Source organism: Podarcis liolepis, assembly GCF_965112155.1.
Source record: "Podarcis liolepis genome assembly, chromosome: 9".
NCBI classification, from domain to species: Eukaryota; Metazoa; Chordata; class Lepidosauria; order Squamata; family Lacertidae; genus Podarcis; species Podarcis liolepis.
In genome coordinates, this window is record NC_139564.1 from 4,317,901 (window position 1) to 4,336,692 (window position 18,792).

At 50.3% G+C, this 18,792-nt stretch overlaps 1 protein-coding gene and 1 long non-coding RNA gene across 4 annotated transcripts in view; both read right to left on the reverse strand.

The window, feature by feature from the left end:
- LOC310686073 overlaps positions 1–18,792 on the reverse strand; it is a 143,792-nt gene that overhangs the window by 106,152 nt on the left and 18,848 nt on the right. The gene's annotated exons all lie outside the window — the stretch shown is intronic.
- On the reverse strand, positions 697–17,948 carry EGR4 (early growth response 4). 3 transcript variants are annotated; one of them, XM_083458842.1, is made up of 4 exons: positions 17,839–17,934; positions 4,996–5,305; positions 4,576–4,693; positions 697–2,919 (listed from the first exon to the last, which is right to left on the reverse strand). In XM_083458842.1, the coding sequence occupies exon 4, from the start codon at positions 2,909–2,911 to the stop codon at positions 1,577–1,579; it is 1,335 nt and encodes a 444-aa protein (XP_083314968.1). In that variant the 5' UTR covers positions 2,912–2,919; positions 4,576–4,693; positions 4,996–5,305; positions 17,839–17,934; the 3' UTR covers positions 697–1,576. The 3 variants fall into 3 exon arrangements, with proteins under 3 accessions (XP_083314968.1, XP_083314969.1, XP_083314967.1); XM_083458843.1 differs by lacking the exon at positions 4,996–5,305 and having other exon boundaries at positions 17,839–17,948; XM_083458841.1 differs by having other exon boundaries at positions 4,576–5,305.

Sequence of the window (18,792 nt, forward strand, 5' to 3'; positions counted from 1 at the left end):
GTAATGGCCGGTCCTGATCCCCTGGCGACTCACCTCCCTGTCTCACCTGAAGGCAAGCACTCCTCCTGCAAGTACTCAGGTCTCTCCTTCTCTCAGACCTCAGTCTCTGCAGCTCAGGAGACGTCGGTGGGTTACTAGACCCATGGGCTGCCTCAGCCTCCCCTGACCCAACTGGTAGTGGAGCAGCTGTAAGTGATGGCCCAGCTGGAGGCAAGGAGGTCATCCCCGCATCTGGAGCCAGGGCAGGCTCAGGCCCCGGACTCGGCCCAGCTGGTGCTTGTTGCAGGGGAACCTGTGCAGACTGGGACTCTTCAGGATCAGGCCCAAGCCTGAGGCAAAGGATCTGGTGCGGACTGAGACTCCTCCGGCTCCAAGTCTGAGCCCGAGTCCCAGACAAGGGGTGGTTTGGGCAGGAATCTGGATAGATTTGGAGAGGTGATATCTTTGGCTGTGGGGGATCTCTGTTCCTCTCCACAAAGCAGATTCCTGGATCCTCTTTGCTGCTAAATGAGCAGCTCTGCCTAAGAGACCCTTTCCCACTTACATCCAAAACACCTGTTGTGCTGCCTTCAGGGAACTAGAAATTGTCCCTCAGTCCCCACTACTGAAGGGTTTGGGTTTCTCGGGGGGGGGGGGATCTGGATTGGGGTCAAAGGTGGCGGTGAAAAGCAACATAGAAGAAATCTTAAAAAAAAATTTTTTAGATTAAAACAAATTTTGTTTATTGTAAAAATAAACACAGCTTTGTAATAACCCTGGCACATTCTGTTTTTACAAAGAGAGAGATTTACATAAAAAATGAGAATCACCCTGCCCACCCAATCCTGCAATCACAATTATATACAAAATGTTCATTAAGCAAAGTTTGCCTACTCCATAGCAACAATTTGCATCATTAACAAAGCAATGAACTGTGCTGATTGTATACAACTTTGTCTCCTTCCCCAGCCCTGCGGTTTGAACATGAGAAATTTTATTCTTAGGATTTTTTTAAATTACCCCCTCCCTCTCCCTGGAAGGCCCATTAAAGTGCTTATGTAATGAAAGTCGGTTCAGCTCATTAAAAACCGTAAAGTTGTCTTGTTCTTGTGTAAAACAGAGATAGGTGTTTCTCTCCCCCTTGTAATATATATATATATATATATATATATTTACGAATGCTGTTTGGGAAATTCAGCTCCTTGCGCAGCCCAGCTCAGCCACTGGGAGCTGTCCGCTACTCATGTGGTGCTGAAAATCGGAAGCTCACCTCTGCTAAAATACAGATTTCTCTGACAACTCAGAAGCTGGCCTTTGGACCTGAACTCCTCTGCAAATGAGCATGGAATGACTTTGAATTCTTGCCCGCATCCCACCAGACCCTTTTGGTCCCCTCCCTTCATGTTCTTCCACCCGGACACCTCCAAAAAATGAATCAACAGGACAAGCCACAATGCTTGTGTCCAGCCACGTCTATCGTTCCTTTCAACTCTCTGCTGCACGAAGGAACCTTAACCTGAGTTTCCCAGAGCCATTTCCAGAAAGAAAAAACCTCCCCGCAAAGTCCCAGCAGGATTCGCACCCACCCCCCGGGGTTTCAAAGCATCCCGAAAGAAAGTCCCACGGAGTAGAAGCCCAGGCCTTTGAGCTTCTCCTCCGCCCGGGCTTTCTGCTTCAAGTGGACCTTGCTGTGCCTCTTCTTCTCGTCGCTCCTGGCGAACCGGCGCCCGCAGTCGTCGCAGGAGAAGGGCTTCTCCCCCGTGTGCGTCCGGATGTGCGTGGTCAGGTGGTCGCTGCGGCTGAAGTTCCGCAGGCAGATGCGGCACTGGAAGGGCTTGTGGCCGGTGTGGATGCGCAGGTGGCGGTTGAGCTCGTCTGACCGCGCGAAACAACGGATGCAGTTCTCCACCGGGCAGGCGAAGGCTTTTTCGTGGGGTTTGGGGCAGAAGCATTTGGAGGAGCACTTCCCCCGGCGAGGCTTCTTCTTTGGCTCTGGGACGGCTCCGGGGGTCCGGCTGGGGGCTAGGGGGTTGACCAAGGAGCCGGCGGAATGGGCCAGGAAGTCCGTCATGGGAGTTGATGGCGGGGTGTGGCTGGTGTGCAGTCTCTGGTCATTGGTGCTTGCCAAGTTTGGCATGACCTCAGCCTGGGGCAAGGAAGACTCAAAGTCTTGGATGAGCTGGGGTGGTAAATTGGGGATCTTGGCCTCTACAAAGTCACTGGGGATCTGTGTGAGTGTGGAGAACCTTTCCGGCAGGCAAGTGAAGTCCAGATTGTGTCCAAAGGAACCCGACTGTTCGGGGAGTCCGTTGAGCTCCGACTGGCAGCTGACGGACAGCACATTCTCAGTTTTTGATGCCAGTTGGGGGAACATTGTCTGGCTGGCCTCTGTGGGGCGGAATGTCTCTGGAGGGTTGTATTCTGCTGGTAGGTAATTCTGAGACTGGCTGAGAGGGTCCCAGTGGGAACAAGGAGATTTGAACTTCTCCAGGGATGGGGAGATGGCGGACAGCTTGATGTCCTGTTTGCTGTCCAACAGCTTTTCGCTAAACAGGCATTGGGAAGAGGCCCCCACGTCGGAGGAAGGCTGGGCTTGCTGGATGGTGTCAGGGCTGGAGAACGTGGAATAGCTTTGCTCGGCTAACGACGGCCGCACGGAAATGTTCAGCTCGGGCTGGCAGGTGGAATAGAGGTCCAAATGGTTCTGAATGGCCTCTGGGACACTGTAGGCAGCATCTGGCTGCCTCTGGTGGGCCTCTGAAGATGAGAAGGGAGAAAGACCAAGGATGCCTGACATCAGGTTGAAGAGGGACTCCTGGTCTTGGCATTGCTCTGTCTTGATGAAAAAGCTGCCCGTATAGCTGACCGGTGGGGAGGGCTGTCCGGAAACGAAGTAGTAATCTGTGGTTTCAGGGTTCATTGTGGCTCCCATAAAGTCACCTGGAAAACAGAAACACGGGGTTTTCGTTACAAATAGAATCATAGAACACCAGAGCTCCACAAGAAAAGGCAGCAGAGGTTTCTGGGAAGGTGCGATGGCCCCTTAGCGTGATGGTGGCACACATGGCTTTGCAAGCAGACGGCCCTAGCTTTAATCCTTCAGCCAAAAGCGTCCATGGAAGGTTTCCCAGGGGCCATCTGGTCTAACCCCTTGCAATGCAGGTAAACAGGTGGCCATTGGGTGGCAGGTGATGGGATGAGCCCGTTCCCTGACATTGAAGATCAGGCACCAAATCAAGGACACAGAGCTGACCTAGGTGGACCAATAGCCTGAGCTGGTAGAATGTAGCTCCCCATGGCCCTGTTTCGTGCCCCAGATGCAACAGGGGTGAGGCATGTCCTCCCGTGAGGTGCCTGCAATGAGGCACTCGCTTGTTCAAGGTGGATTTGCAGCCTAATCCAGCAATTTGAGGTGGGTTACGATGCCTATGCACACCTGACTCATTTGACCATCACAACACTTCTAGGAGGTGAGTTGGGCTCAAGGCTAGAACCCAGAGTTGGTCTCCATGGGCCAGGTCTTAATGGCTCCAGAGCATGTGAAATAAAGAAAGAAGGAAGAGTTCCTAAGCATGTGCAGAGTCTAAGCAGCTATAACCAAGCCTCACAGGCTTGGGATCTGAGGGGGGGGGGTTAAAGGCCTCCACCAGTTGCATTTCAGCCTTGACTCCATTCTTTTAGCAATTAACCATTGGTTAGACTGGGAGATAGCAAGTAGGTTGCCCTAGTGAAGAGACACAAGATGGGCTTGAGTCCATCTAGCTCAGAACTGTCTGTGCTGACTGCCAGCAGCTCTCCAAAGCTTCAGGCAGGTGTCCTTCTCAGCCCTACCTGGACATGTTACCTGTATGAAAGGTATAGGGTCTCCTACGGAGATAAGGACTTTCCCCTCTTGGACCCAAGCACAATTTTCAATCCAGTGCAGAGCATTGGCCAAAAAAAGGGAGAGTCTAAAGGGGAAGAACCCATATTTGGAGCACTGGGGTGGTGTCAGCCTTTGCACGGGCTTCCTCGGCCATTCTCTCGACCACCATTCCCTATCTGTGAAATGGGAATAATAATGTCCTGCTGTTCTGCAATTGGATGAGCTGCCTAGCAGGGAACTTGAAGAACCACCTCCTTTGTAAGTTTTGGGTTAAACGGTTCAACCAGCACCTGTCGAGAATGCTTTGAGCACATATAGAATCTGGTGGGCACAAAGCAGGGGTTGGATTGGATGGCCTCGTGGGAGCCCTTCCGGTTCTATTCTATGTTTCTTTCATATTAACCTCCCCCCCCCTCACACTTCTAGCCACGCAATTCTAATGAATGCCATCACAGTCTATTTCTAAGCCACATTCCCCTACTAACCCCCCTCCCCACATCGTTTTAAACAATTAACGGATTCTTAAATTTACCCTAACCACTATAGCACTATCATTTTAGAGAAGGGTATTTGCCCGGGCCGCTGTGCGCTCACAAATCTGATGGCGGTCACCAGCCACCCGGCTTGCTTTCACGTGAAATAATCAGGTTACAAAATCCAGAGCCGGTCCATCCACCGCCCCCCGCCCCCAGACTTTCCAAGGTGAGATGGAGCAGGCTTCTCTTCCTTACCTGGGAGAAAATCAGAGGCTCCCTCCCTCGGCTGCTCCGTCAAAAGTTGGGACTCCTGGTCCTGCCCGGAGACGGAAGCGTCACCTGCTTTCAGCTGACGCTTGTCATACAGAGAGTCCTGGTGCGAGAAATCCATGGTGTTCAACATGTCCAAATTGAAGAAAAGGAGATGGGAATTGGGGGGGGGGGAGGAAGGATGGGAGGAAAGCAGGAGGTGTGGAAGGGAGGAGAGAGCCCCCTCCCTGGCTGCTCAGAGAGGCCCCCTAAGGCAGAGGTTGCTTCAGCTCCAGGTGGGGTGAGTAAAGGGATCCTCCGACAGGTGGAAAGACGCAGGGATGCTGGTCCTCGCGTGGCAGAGAGAGAGGAGGATGCTCTGAATTCCTAGGGAGCTAGGGGCTGTATCTGTATCCCAGGCCTCACCTGGGCTGAGCTGGGCAGGTGCGTCTCTCTCTCCCCTCTTCGGTGTTTGTAAGCAAAGAGCCGAGGAGACGCAGCCTGGGTTTATATATCTGCCTCTGATCTTCCGCTCTTCCATTTCTGGAGTTCCCCGAGCGAGGCTGCTGTGACATAAATGCCCATATATGGACTCAGGATGCAGGCGAGGGAGACCCAATAAGGAAATCTCTCCCTGTGACGTTTTAGCATCTTTTTTGGCGCCTGGCTCTCGCCACCTCACTCCGCGCGCTCTCCCCTCCCCGCTCTCTGCTTTCCGAACAACAACAGTTCATATCTAGATGGTTAAGAAAAGGGGGCGGGGGGGGCGGAGAGAAAATAAAACAAAATTGGCCGTCAGGAAGTTGGAAGCCTCGAGAAATCCTGCAAAATCCTGGAGGTGGGTGCCTAATCACCAGAACCACCCGACGCCTGGTCCTCTCTGGGCTGCTACTGCCAGGCAATGCTTTGGCACGGGCACCAAGGGGCGCTGTTGCGCAGTGGGACCAGATGGAAGCGGGCTTCCCCCTAGTCGAGGCGGCAGCTGCCGGTCTGAGGGTGCCCCAGGAGGGGAGATTTCTAGGTCACTGGCACAGGAAGATCAAGGTGAAAGAAGGCCAGGATCTCAGTGTTGGCAGAGCTCCACTTTTGGATGAAGGAGAGGGAGCAAGTCAGCTGAACGTTACCCCCTCATTTATAGAGTTATAGAGTGGGAAGGGGAACCCCCAAGGTCATCCAGTCCAACCCCCTGCCATGCAGGAAGTCCAGCTAAAGAAATCCCTGCCAGAGGGCCATCCAAACTCTGCTTTGAGAACTCCATCGCCTTCCGTTCCACTGGAACAAAGCAGTCTTACTTAACTGCTATGTTTTGTTGATAATAATCTGTTGCATTGAGAAAGCTCAGCAATGGACAGACCTAGACGTTTGAACCTTCTGGGGTTGCTTGCCCGTTTCGTGGCCAGCCCTTCCTACCCCTCCCCAGAAAAAAGGGAAGAGAAGAAGCGATACGCTATCTGGGCACATACGGTGCAAGGAAGACCACTGGCTCCAAACTTTTGCCAAAAGGTTGCAGCATCCATCATCCCAGTCAATTCTGCAAACTTCCCGCGCTTCTGTTAGTACAATCCTTACTGGCATGAGCCCCAAGCAGAGAGCAGGTGCAAAATAATAGGTGAACAGTGGCAGGTGGCTCAAGAAAGTGAGCCACGCCACATGTGCAGGGGGAGAGGAGAGGGGCTTCCAGAGACCAAGCTGATCTGGGGTGAAATCGCAGGAGCCCAGGAAGTAGCCTTATATAGAGCCAGACCACTGGTTCACCCAGGGCAATACAGCCAGCACTGGTGGACAGCAACTCCTAGGGCTACAACCAGGGTTCATATATCCAGGCGTACCAGGAGACGTTGGGGATTGAACCTGGAGCCTCCAGGGTGTCAACAATATGGATGAAAGATAGGATCATAATCAGACTCTTTGAACAGCATTCCTTAATGCTAAATCTGCCTTTGCTTTAGGGAAAATGTGCGGAGTCGGGGTTTATTCCAGCCCAACATACTTTCAGTCCCAGGGTTCCCTCCTTTGGCAAGGATTAAAAAGCATCTGAACATGTGCAGAGTGCATTCTTCTATTCATTGAATTGGTGCAACCACTTGAGTAGGGGGAAGACTATGTGTAGTGTTTACTTACATGCCCACCAAACAGACTGGGAGCTAACATCTTCCATGGGCACAGTGTTATTTATTATATCAACACATATTGACTATGGAACTGCCTGCCACAGGAAGCAGTGGTGGCCACCAAGCTGGATGGCTTCAAAAGAGGATGGGACAAATTCATGGAGGATGAAGCCATGGAGGAAGCAATGCTTCTGAATGCCAGTTGCTGGAAACCACAGGAGGGGAGGGTCTTGTGTTCGAGTCCAGCTTGCAGATTTCCAATTAGGGCACCTGGCTGGCCACTGGGAGAACAGGATGCTGGATTAGAAGTGGGCCACTGGCCTGATCCAGCAGGATCTTCTCATGTTGTTATGCTATCGGTTGCATTATCATATGCGCTCCCTGCATACACTTCTTGCACCTGCATGTGATGTGTGTTATGCTCAGAGAGCTGAGCATGTATGCTATAGAGAGACATGTTACCCAGACACACAGGAATGCATATGACCCCTGTATATTATCACCATTCCAGTCCACAAAATCTTTGGCTGTAATAAATTGGCTAGTCTTTAAGATGCCATAAGACTCTTGGTTGCTTCTGTGTGGAAACAGGAGCACACGAACACACACACACGGCGCTGTGAGTTAAACCAAAGAGCCTAGGACTTGCCGATCAGAAGGTCGGCAGTTCGAATCCCCGCGATGGGGTGAGCTCCCGTTGCTCGGTCCCTGCTCCTGCCAACCTAGCAGTTTGAAAGCACGTCAAAGTGCAAGTAGCTAAATAGGTACCACTCCGGCGGGAAGGTAAACGGCGTTTCCGTGCGCTGCTCTGGTTCGCCAGAAGCGGCTTAGTCATGCTGGCCACATGACCCAGAAGCTGTACACCAGCTCCCTCGGCCAATAAAGCGAGATGAGCGCCGCAACCCCAGAGTCGGCCAGGTAAAGGGGTTTCTTTACCTTTACCTTTACACATGATGTGCCATGTATACATTTTACACGCACGCACGCACACACACACACACACACACACACACACACACACACACAGCATTTCACCAAGGCAGGAGTGTGCCTCTTTAACTTTATTGTTGGTATGGGTTTACCTTACCTATGGAAGGAAAAAGATACACAGGTTCTGTTTGGTGCTGACCTTTAACGCCCTAAACGGCCTCGGTCCTGTGTACCTGAAGGAGCATCTCCACCCCCATCATTCAGCACGGACACTGAGGTCCAGCTCCGAGGGCCTTCTGGAGGTTCCCTCATTGCGAGAAGTGAGGTTACAGGGAACCAGGCAGAGGGCCTTCTCGGTAGTGACACCCGCCCTGTGGAACGCCCTCCCATCAGATGTCAAGGAAATAAGCAGCTGTTGTATTTTTAAAAGACATCTGAAGGCAGCCCTGTTTAGGGAAGTTTTTAATATTTAATGCTGTGTTGTTTTAAACACTTGATTGGCAGCCACCAAGAGTGGCTGGGGAAACTCAGCCTGATGGGCGGGGTATAAATAATAAATTATTATTATATATTATTATTTGCCCAAACACACAGCACAGAGACATTTGTATCTGTTGGATGCAGAGGCAAATTAGGCCGTCACCTTCTCTTGTTTCTACATGCAACACCACAGGTGTGTTTGTGGCAATTGTGCAATGCATAGGACCAAGCAAAGTTTGTGCAGTGTATTTATATGAACAAATGGTTCGTATGGATTAAGCAAATCCCCTCCTTCTGGCCTTCAGTGGAGCCAAAGAACAGGGCACCTTACCAACGTGCTCCAGACAAAAAGGAACATAGAATCATAGAACTGTACAGTTAGAAGGGATGCCAAGGGTCATCTAGTCCAACCCCTTGTAATGAAGGAATCTCAGCTAAAGAATCCCTGAAATCCAACCTTTGCTTAAAAGGTAGTTTGCTACACTGTCCAACAGCTCCTAGCATCAGAAAGTTATTCTTCCTACATATTTAGTTGGAAACTCATTTCTTACAGTTTGAATCATTGATTCAGGTTCTGCCCTCGGGAGCAGGAGAAAACAAGTTTGTTCCTTCTTCCATGGGATAGCCCTTTATAGATTTAATAATAATAATAATAAATTTTATTTATACCCCGCCCTCCCCAGCCAAGACCGGGCTCGGGGCGGCTAACACCAGGTATAAAAACAATTGATTAAAATACAACTAAAAAACAAGATTAAAATACGACATTGAAATGCAGCCTCATTTCAGTGGAAACTCAAATCAAAAACTTTTTGGGGATGAAAACGTCCAATCTTCACCAAGGCCAACTATCCAGACTGGCCCTACATGGGCCAGAAAAAAGCCGGGGAAGTCCCCAAATAGGAGTTCCATCACAGAAGGAGAAAGGAATAAGGAAAGAGGGGAAGGGGATCAAGTTGATTCCAAGCCAAAGGCCAGGTGGAACGACTCTGTCTCACAGGCCCTTCAGAAAGAAATCAGATCCCGCAGGGCCCTGATCTCATGAGACACAGCGTTCCACCAGGCCGGGGCCAGTGTTGAAAAGGCCCTGCCTCTGGTTGAGGCTAATCTGACTTCCTTAGGGCCCGGGACCTCTAGGGTGTTGCTATTTATGGAAACTTAAGGTCCTCCCTATGGCATACCGGGAGAGGCGGTCCCGTAGGTACGAGGGTCCTAGGCCGTGAAGGCGATATCTCAGCCCTCCAGGCTAAACATACCTAGCTCCCTCAGGCACTCCTCATACAGCTTGGTTTCCAGATTCTTGATCATCTTGGTCACCCTGTTTTGCACATGGGATGCAGCTCTCGTGCTGAGTTCACACATTTGTGTGAAACTGCTATCACAGATCAGTTCTGGAAGACCCAGGCCTCTTAGTGCAGGGCTGCAGCAATGTCCTCTGCTTAGTTGCTCCCAACTCAACTTGGTGCAATGAACTCAGCCAATGGCATTCAGGACCAGTTGATTCCAGAAGCAAAAGACACGATGGCGCCATGTGCAGAAAGTAACTGGATTGCCAGTTGCATCACAGCAATGGGAGACCATTGTCAGGTGTGCGTGCAGGAGCCAGGCCCTGTGAGCAATAGGACTTTGCAGGACTGGGGCCTTCCTAAGTTTGTTCTGAAGAGGCAAGGTGCGGCCGCACAGGTGAGGCCGGTTGGTAACTCACAGCACCTGGTGGCAAGAGCTGGGAAGGGATATAAGGTCAGCATTTCCCTTCGGCTCTTTATCACAGCAACACGTTCCTGCCTTGTGGTGTTTGGCTTCTTGCTTCCTGATCCTTGAACCTCTGCTTCTTGACTCCTTGCTTCTTGATCCTCGGACCCCTGACTTCGTGACTCCTTGCTTCTTGATCCTCGGACCCCTGACTTTGTGACTCCTTGCTTCTTGATCCTCGGACCCCTGACTTTGTGACTCCTTGCTTCTTGATCCTCGGACCCCTGACTTCGTGACTCCTTGCTTCTTGATCCTCGGACCCTTGACTCCGTGACTCCTTGCGTCTCGGCCCTCGGACCCTTGACTTCGTGACTCCTTGCTTCTTGATCCTCGGACCCCTGACTTCGTGACTCCTTGCTTCTTGATCCTCGGACCCCTGACTTCGTGACTCCTTGCTTCTTGATCCTCGGACCCCTGACTTTGTGACTCCTTGCTTCTTGATCCTCGGACCCCTGACTTCGTGACTCCTTGCTTCCTGACCTTTGAACCCTTGGCTTCTTGACTCCCGGCTCTCTGACCCTCGGACTCTTGGCTTCCTGGCTTCTGGACACCCGTTCCTGCTCCCACCCCCCATCTTGACCCCGGTCCTGACGTCCCCTGCCGGGACTTTGATCGCCTGTGAACCGGACTGTGACAACCATCCTCTACTGTGCCAGAGGGAACTGGGTGCAGGGCGGGCCACGGAGCTCACAGCTCTGCTCTCCAATAGAGGGGAACAACTGGTGGGTTCAAGAAGTGCCACTGCTTACCACCCTCCAGCATCTGTTGCGTAAGGCAATCGCCCCACTCTGGCTAATGGTAGGGATGGACCCAGTAGCATAGCATGGGTTGCCATTGCCCGGGACCACATGAAGGTGGAGGTGGATGGAAGGGAGAAAACAGAGTATGCATGCATATTCAACTGCCTGACGGGAGGTCACAGCCGCTGATAAGAAAATAAGAGTCTGGAGAGGTCACTTCCTGGTTCGCATGGAAAAGTCATTTTCAATGGAGCCCAGCGATGGAAATGTGCAGCTGCGTTGAGGCAGCACCAGATGTTGAAATGTTGCATCCCTAACAATTTTGCACCTGGGGCAATCACCCCTGTGCCCAATGCCGGATTTACGTATAAGCTAAACAAGCTATAGCTTAGGGCCCCACTCTCTTGGGGGCCCCCAAAAAATTTTAAGGAAAAAAACCCCTGGATGTACATTTCCAAAATATACGATAAAAAACGAATACAATAAAACCTACACACAGCAACAGTGTTTTGTGTTGTGTAGGCTCCTATGATGTAAGTCATGGGCCCTGCCTGCTATGTAAAGGGCCCCATTAACCTTCAGTAGCTTAGGGCCTCATCAAACCTAAATCCAACCCTGCCTGTGCCACCCCTCCTCATGCTATGCCACTGGATGGACCTGCTCTCATTGCTATACAGTGGTACCTTGGTTTACAAACTTAATCCGTTTCAGAAGTCCGTTCTTAAACCGAGTAACCTTCCACCATTCGGATTCCGTTCTTAGACCAAGGTAAAGTTCTCAGACCAAGACACTACTTCTGGTTTTGCGGAGTTTGTAAACCAAATCGTTCTTCAACCGGACCGTTATTAAAACAAGGTACCACTGTATATATTTGCGAATAAGCCATACGTCATAAAGACACCACGGTCTCCACTGAGTTTCATTGTCCAAAAGGAAACATAGACCCTGGTTAAGCACTCCTGGAATCTCACCCCGCTGCGGCATGTCACAATATCACCTCTCAGTCTTCTCCCCAGTTGGACTTGGGCTACCGTCACCCCGCCCCCTGCCCCCCGCCCCCCAGAGGCTGGCTCTCAGGGTGCGGGGAATTTGTGTCATTGGGAAGAGTGCAAGCCAGACAGAGTCTGTAAACTGAATTGTTCTTAAACCGGACTGTTCTTCAACTGAGGTGTATACGGCTGATGTCTGGAGGGACACAGATCATCAGCACTTGACAGGATCCGGCCGTCGCAAGGCATCTTTAGCTGCGGTTACACAACGGAGCAGCCTTTAATGACTTTGGCAAAAGGCAGCTACCCTGTTATGGGAAGCTGTCAAGGCAGCTTTACATCTCCCCAGGCGCTCATTCACCTTATGCTATTTTTGCCCTGAGTGCGGCTCTCGTCGCTCCAGTGTCTTCTAGAAGCACAGAAGGTGTTGGTTTTATTTGCTTCCTGCTCTCCGCCCCCCTCCCTCCCCCTTGCTTCTTCCCTCTTGCTTTTCTGCCTTAAGCTCAGCCTTCCAAGCTTCGCTTTGCATCCTGCGCAGGCTGTTTGGAAAGGCTGGTCCTGATGCCTTTTCCTGACGACCCAGATCAATAGTCAGATGATAAGCAACACCTTTAACTGGGCTTTGTTGACCTGAGCAGAGAAGGTTTTCTGCCGGCCTTTTCTACAATTCGAAGCGAGGCGAATAGCAATGGCTGAGGCCACATAATGCAGCTTGCATTCAAAGTGCTTTCCCCAGCCATGGCTTCCCCCAAAGCATCCTGGGAACTGTAGTTTGTTAAGCAGAGCCTAGGACTTGCTGATCAGAAGGTTGGCGGTTCGAATCCCCGCAACGGGGTAAGCTCCCGTTGCTCGGTCCCTGCTCCTGCCAACCTAGCAGTTCGAAAGCACGAAGTGCATGTAGATAAATAGGTACCACTCCAGCGGGAAGGTAAACGGCGTTTCCGTGTGCTGCTCTGGTTCACCAGAAGCGGCTTAGTCATGCTGGCCACATGACCCAGAAGCTGTACGCCGGCTCCCTCGGCCAATAAAACGAGATGAGCGCCGCAACCCCAGAGTCGGCCACGACTGGACCTAATGGTCAGGGGTCCCTTTACCTTATTCGCCTCAAGGAAATACAATTCCCAGAGCTGTTTAACAACAAGTCCCTCTTGTATCATTCTAGAATAGCTCAGCTGGTTAGAGTGTGGAGCTGAAGATGCCAAGGTTGCAGGTTCGTTCCCCGTGAGGGAGAGCTGCAAATTCCTGCAATGAAGGGGGCTGGACTATATGATCCTCCGGGGGCTCCTTCCAGCTCTATGATATGAGATTCTATGAGCTTCCAGGGCAAGATGCAGGAGAAGTTGCTCTAGCAGCAAACTTGGGCTGGCAGAGATGAATGAGATCACGGATGTACATACACGAATGGGAAAGGTTTGTTTGTGAAATTTGAATTTTGCCAGGGGAAAGTTGTGGGGAGAGAATGGGGAGGTGCTTGGTGACGTTATCCAAGGAAAGCAGAGCAAGAAGTTTGGCACCAGATTGGCTGCAGGGGTTGCCAGAAGGAGGCGTACAGGGCGCTATCCAACCGTCTTAGGATCTCTGCTCTGGATTGGTGTATGGTTTACGCCTTAGTCTTTTCTTCTTCCAAAGATGCCCTGCAGGTATCTGTAGCAGGCACAGATTTTTCTTCGGGGTTTACACCTGAAGCTTTTCTTACAAATGAGTATAGCCTCAAAGCATAGGAGGCTTACGATCAGAGATTACCTTCTCCTAGAAAAGTCAGATTAGCCTCAACCAGAGCCAGGGCCTTTTCAGCACTGGCCCCGACTTGGTGGAACACTCTGTCTCATGAGACCAGGGCCATGCGGGATCTGATTCGCCGCTTCTGCACATGTGCATGACGTCATTTTGACCGTCTGCACATGCACGAGCGGTGAAACCCAGAAGTAACGCGCTCTGTTACTTCCGGGTTGCCGCAATGTGCAACCCGAAAATACTTATCCCGAAGCTACTTCAACCTGAGGTATGACTGTACTGGTCTCGTCTGCTCAACCGGCCGGATTTACTTAACTGACCAATCACGTCGGTTCTGCCCCACCATAAGTCCTGCCCCCCCAACCAAGTCCTGCCCCCTCAACAAAAATCCTGGCTACATCCATGTGCTGAAGCCCATGTGCCTATCTTTGAATGGAGGAGAAGTCCCTAACTTAGAGGGTTTGCAATGCACTGGCTACCCTCACCTGGTTTAGCCTGTGGGCAAGATAGGGGTGCCACATTCAGCAGCCAGTCCTGAGGTTCCCCACCACTTGAGTTTAGTCTACTCAGCTTGCAAAAAGACTGAAGGTCTCTGGTGTTGCTTCTCATGTGCAAAGGCTCCTCTCTCCCACCACTCAGGGAAATGAAGGGGGCAGGGACCCAGAAATCTATGGGATGCTGCACACCGGTCCAAGCAACCTGGAAGCAAGCAATGCAGTGCTTCCTCAAGAGGATGAGGATGCTGCGATGGTGGTACCCAGGCCCACATGCTCTCTTGGAAGCCCCTCCGCAAAATGCATCCAAGACCTTGCTGTGCCAGGGATTTCTGAAAGGGATCCCATCTCCTCCCGAAGGTTGTCAGCTGAGCACCTGCTGACTTGCCCACCTGTCTGCCCACCTGGCCAAGATACCTGCCAGGAAGGAGTTCCCCTTTCAAGTTGGGTTTTCTTTAAGACGCAGCAGAGAAAAATCAAGGGTGGATCTCAATGTTAGTGTAGCTTTGTTGACTTCTGCAAGGCATAATAATATTCATTTCTGCTTAGGTGTGTTTTTCAAGATGTCAGGGCCTTCGTTATGGTCCACATAGAAGGCTTTAAATGTGTCGTGTGGGTGAAACCAGAGAGAGAAGCTGGCCCAGCCACTGTAGAAAGAGAAAAGGTTGCCTGCCCCGGGTTAGGGGATGACCCATAGCTCCAGGGTGGAGAACCGTGATGAGAAAACATGGAATGTTCAATGGAAATAATCTTAGGAAGCTGAAGCCTTGAAGAATTTCTGCTAGTCAGCACAATCAATACTACTGGGCTAGTTGGACCAACGATCTGGCTTGCCATTTTACAGGGAGGGCTGGCTGGTGCCCATTGGCAGGCAGAACCAACACTCGGGTTTCCCCCAATGCTCTTCCCAGCTGAGTCCTACAATGACAACACTGGTGCGAAGGAGGAGGTGGCGGCAGCCAGTGCTACTCCTTGGACAGGTGGTCAGTAAGGCAGGTGGGTGGGAGCAGGCTGAAAACAGACTGAGATGCCTGGGGGCTTCACCCCATTTGCCCCAAAGGACCAACCACAGCATATTTATATGACATGTGGATGAATAGGCTTAGGATTTTATATAAGTTAAGCGATGAATCAATATGTATAATTTCAAAAGGTAAAGATTGAAAGATATTAAAGCTTAAAGGTAAATTTTATAAGAACTGTGATTTGGAAAACCGTTAAATGGATATGCATGGAAATTCAACCAAGGGGAAGCGAGGAAGTCACTTAACAATGTTAATCAGTATAATTTCTAATAAGATTATGATTTGTGTTTGTTTGTTTGTTTGCTTGTTTATAATTTGGTGAAAATTAATAAAAAAATTGGAAAAAAGAAGGACCATTTCTTTATGGAAAACAAAAGGCTTAGGTGACTTGGTATCTCCTCTTCCCTTCCCAGAAGCATCAATGCATCTAGTCAAGCATTCTGTGGCCAAATTCACAGTGGTTTTCATAAAGTCCCTCATGATAGTCTTGTGGAGAAGCTGGTAAAATGTGGGATGGACGAGTAATTGTTAGGTGGATTGGTAGCTGGTTGACTGACCGAACCCAAAGAGTGTTCATTAATGGTTCCTCGTCATCCTGGAAAAACGTGACAAGCGGGGTGCTGAAGGGTTCTGTCCTGGGCCTATTGTTCTTCCACGTCTTTATAAATGACTTGGATGAAGAAATTGAGGGGGTGCTCATCCAATTTGCAGATGACACCAAACTGGGAGAGGTAGCTAATGCCACAGAAGACAGAATCAGGATTGGTGATTGGAGAACTGGGCCCAAACTAACAAAGTTCTTTAGGGATAAATGTCAGGTTCTACACAGGAAGAACAGCTGCACAAATCTCAGATGAGGGACACTAGGCTTGCCAGTAGCACATGTGAAAAGGCTCTAGGCATCTTAGTGGACCACAAGCTTAACATGACTCAATGGAAACTCCAGCGGGTGCAGAATGCCACGGCGAGACTCCTTACGGGGTCCTCGCCATGGGATCACATTCACCCGGTGTTATACCAGCTGCACTGGCCCCCAGTGGAGTACAGGATCAGGTTTAAGGTGCTGGCTTTAACCTTTAAAGCCCTATACAGCCTAGGACCCTCGTACCTACGGGACCGCCTCTCCTGGTATGCCCCGCGGAGGAACTTACGGTCTTCAGACAAAAACATATTGGAGGTCCCGGGCCACAGGGAGGTTAGGCTGGCCTCAACCAGAGCCAGGACTTTTTCGGCCCCAATCTGGTGGAACGCTCTGTCACAAGACACTAGGGCCCTGCGGGACTTGACATCTTTCCGCAGGGCCTGCAAGACAGAGCTGTTCCACCAGGCCTTTGGCCAAGGCACAGCCTGACCCCCTCCTTTGGTAATCCTCACAGAACTCTAGCACAATGGTTGCCATTAATTTGATTTTGAATTGATTTTAGAATGAATTGATTTTAGAATGTTGTGTTACTTTTATTGTTGTTAGCTGCTCTGAGCCCGGCTTCGGCTGGGGAGGGCAGGATAGAAATTAAATTTTGTTATTTTTATTATTAACGGTGTGATAGAGCAGCAAAACAGCTAATGATCTTCTAGGCTGCATCAACAGAAGTATAGTGTCCAGGTCAAGGAAAGTAATAGTTCAGCTCTATTCTGCCTTGATTATACCACACCTGGAATACTATGTCCAGTTCTGGGTGCCACAAATTAAGAAGGATTTTGAAAAGCTGGAACGTGTGCAGAGGAGGGTGACCAGGATAATCAAGGGTCTGGAGACCAAGCCTTATGAGGAAAGGTTGAGGGAGTTTGGTTCCTTCCAGCTCTTCAGTTCTGTGAAACATGCCTGTGCGAAACCTGCAAGAAAGATCTGAGCACAAAACTCTCACCTGTGGTTTCCAGCAACTGGTATTCAGAGGGCAAAAAAAGAAAAAAAGTGTTAATGCAATTCTAGGCTGCATCAACAGAAATATATTGTCCAGGCCAAGAGAAGGAATAGTAGTACCACTCTATTTTGCAGATGGTGACAGCAGTCACAAAATTAAAAGACGCCTGCTTCTTAAGAGAAAAGCAATGACAAACCTAGACAGCACCTTGCCAACAAAAGTCCATATAGTAAAAGCTATGGTTTTCCCAATAGTGATGTATGGAAGTGAGAGCTGGACCAGAAAGAAGGCTGATCGCTGAAGAATTGATGCTTTTGAATTCTGGTGCTGGAGGAGACTCTTGAGAGTCCCATGGACTGCAAGAAGATCAAACCTATCCATTCTGAAGGAAATCAGCCCTGAGTGCTCACTGGAAGGACAGATCCTGAAGCTGAGGCTCCAAGACTTTGGCCACCTCATGAAAAGAGAAGACTCCCTGGAAAAGACCCTGATGTTGGGAAAGATGGAGGGCACAAGGAGAAGGCAATGACAAAGGACGAGATGGTGGGACAGTGTTCTTGAAGCTACCAGCATGAGTTTGACCAAACTGTGGAAGGCAGTGGAAGACAGGAGTGCCTGGCATGCTCTGGTCCATGGGGCCACGAAGAGTCGGACACGACTAAACGACTAAACAGCAACAACAACATTTTGCCTTGGTCAGACCACACCTGGAGTGGCGTGTCCAGATCTGGGTGCCACAGTTTAAGAAAACGCCCTCTCAATTTATCACCAAAAACATGATGTACGTTCTTCTGATTGTTCTCCTTGCGTAACTCTGAGGGCTAGAAACTCACCCCTTCCATTTTAAAATGAAGACACAGAATTTTGGAATTCCAGCTTACTTAGGCTGCACTGGAGGCCAAATTCCGTGGTCTGTGATGCAAAACAACAACAACAAACAAAAACCGGGAACAGGGCCCTATACGTCCCCTGACGGAATTTCATTCTTCTAGTTAAGGAAACCAGACTGGCAGACTGGAGCCTCTGTCCCAGAAATGAGACCCCCATCTCCCTGTCCACTTCACTGTCCCCAAGACGTAGGACTGCAAATTTGGCAGCTGGTCCCCATAAGAAGCTCCCGTTTCGGAACTGCCCTGCCCGCCGTCAACTCACCAGGACATGCTGAGACTTTGTGGTTTGGATCCGAGGGCCCCTTTGCCCCCTTTCCTACAACTGTCCAACCGACTCCTCCTCTCCTTTCAGGACAACTTCTAGAATGTGCATCTTGCAGGTTCCTACGGCAACCGGCATGTGGCCAGCCAGGAGCATCCTGGCACAAGTCCTGTCGCAGCTTTTCCACATCCCCGGCACAATCGTGACTTTCAGGGGGGAAACAAACGAGAAGGCAGAAGTAAACAGAGAGATGGATGACAAGGGCTCCCTTCTGGCTGTTCGACACTTTACACCCTCTGTGTAAACAGTTGTCTCCTGCTGCGGATTCAGACCAGCGTAGGGAACATCCAAAGCAGTTTGCCGCAGGGAGCCTTGGAGTCCCGTGGATAAGTTTCCAGGAGGATTTGGGGTTCGAAGAGGGAAGGATTTGTAAAGCACTTGAATTCTTCTCTGCCTCAGGTTGAAACCTGAGCCAGAGAAGAATTTCTGACTTCCCCTCCTCACCTTCCCCCCTCCCTGTTCCCCAAAGGGATTTGTTTTTTAAAAGAAACCCTTGCAGGAAATTGCAGGAAATTGCAGCTCTCCCTCACGGGGAATGAACCTGCAACCTTGGCATCTTCAGCTCCACACTCTAACCAGCTGAGCTATTCTAGAATGATACAAGAGGGACTCGTTGTTAAACAGCTCTGGGAATTGTATTTCCTTGAGGCGAATAAGGTAAAGGGACCCCTGACCATTAGGTCCAGTCGTGGCAGAAGAGCCATGGTACCAGGTGAGACCACCTGGGACAGGGCAGGGAGACTTTTCCAGTCCCATGACCACAATCTCATCCAGATCATCTTCGAGAAACCGGATGTCTGTGGTGGGCAGGGCCAGAGGCAAACAGAGGTGTAGCAGTAAATTTAAAGTTTACCTTTGTGATGCAGGGTTTTTTTATTGATTGGTGATGTGATG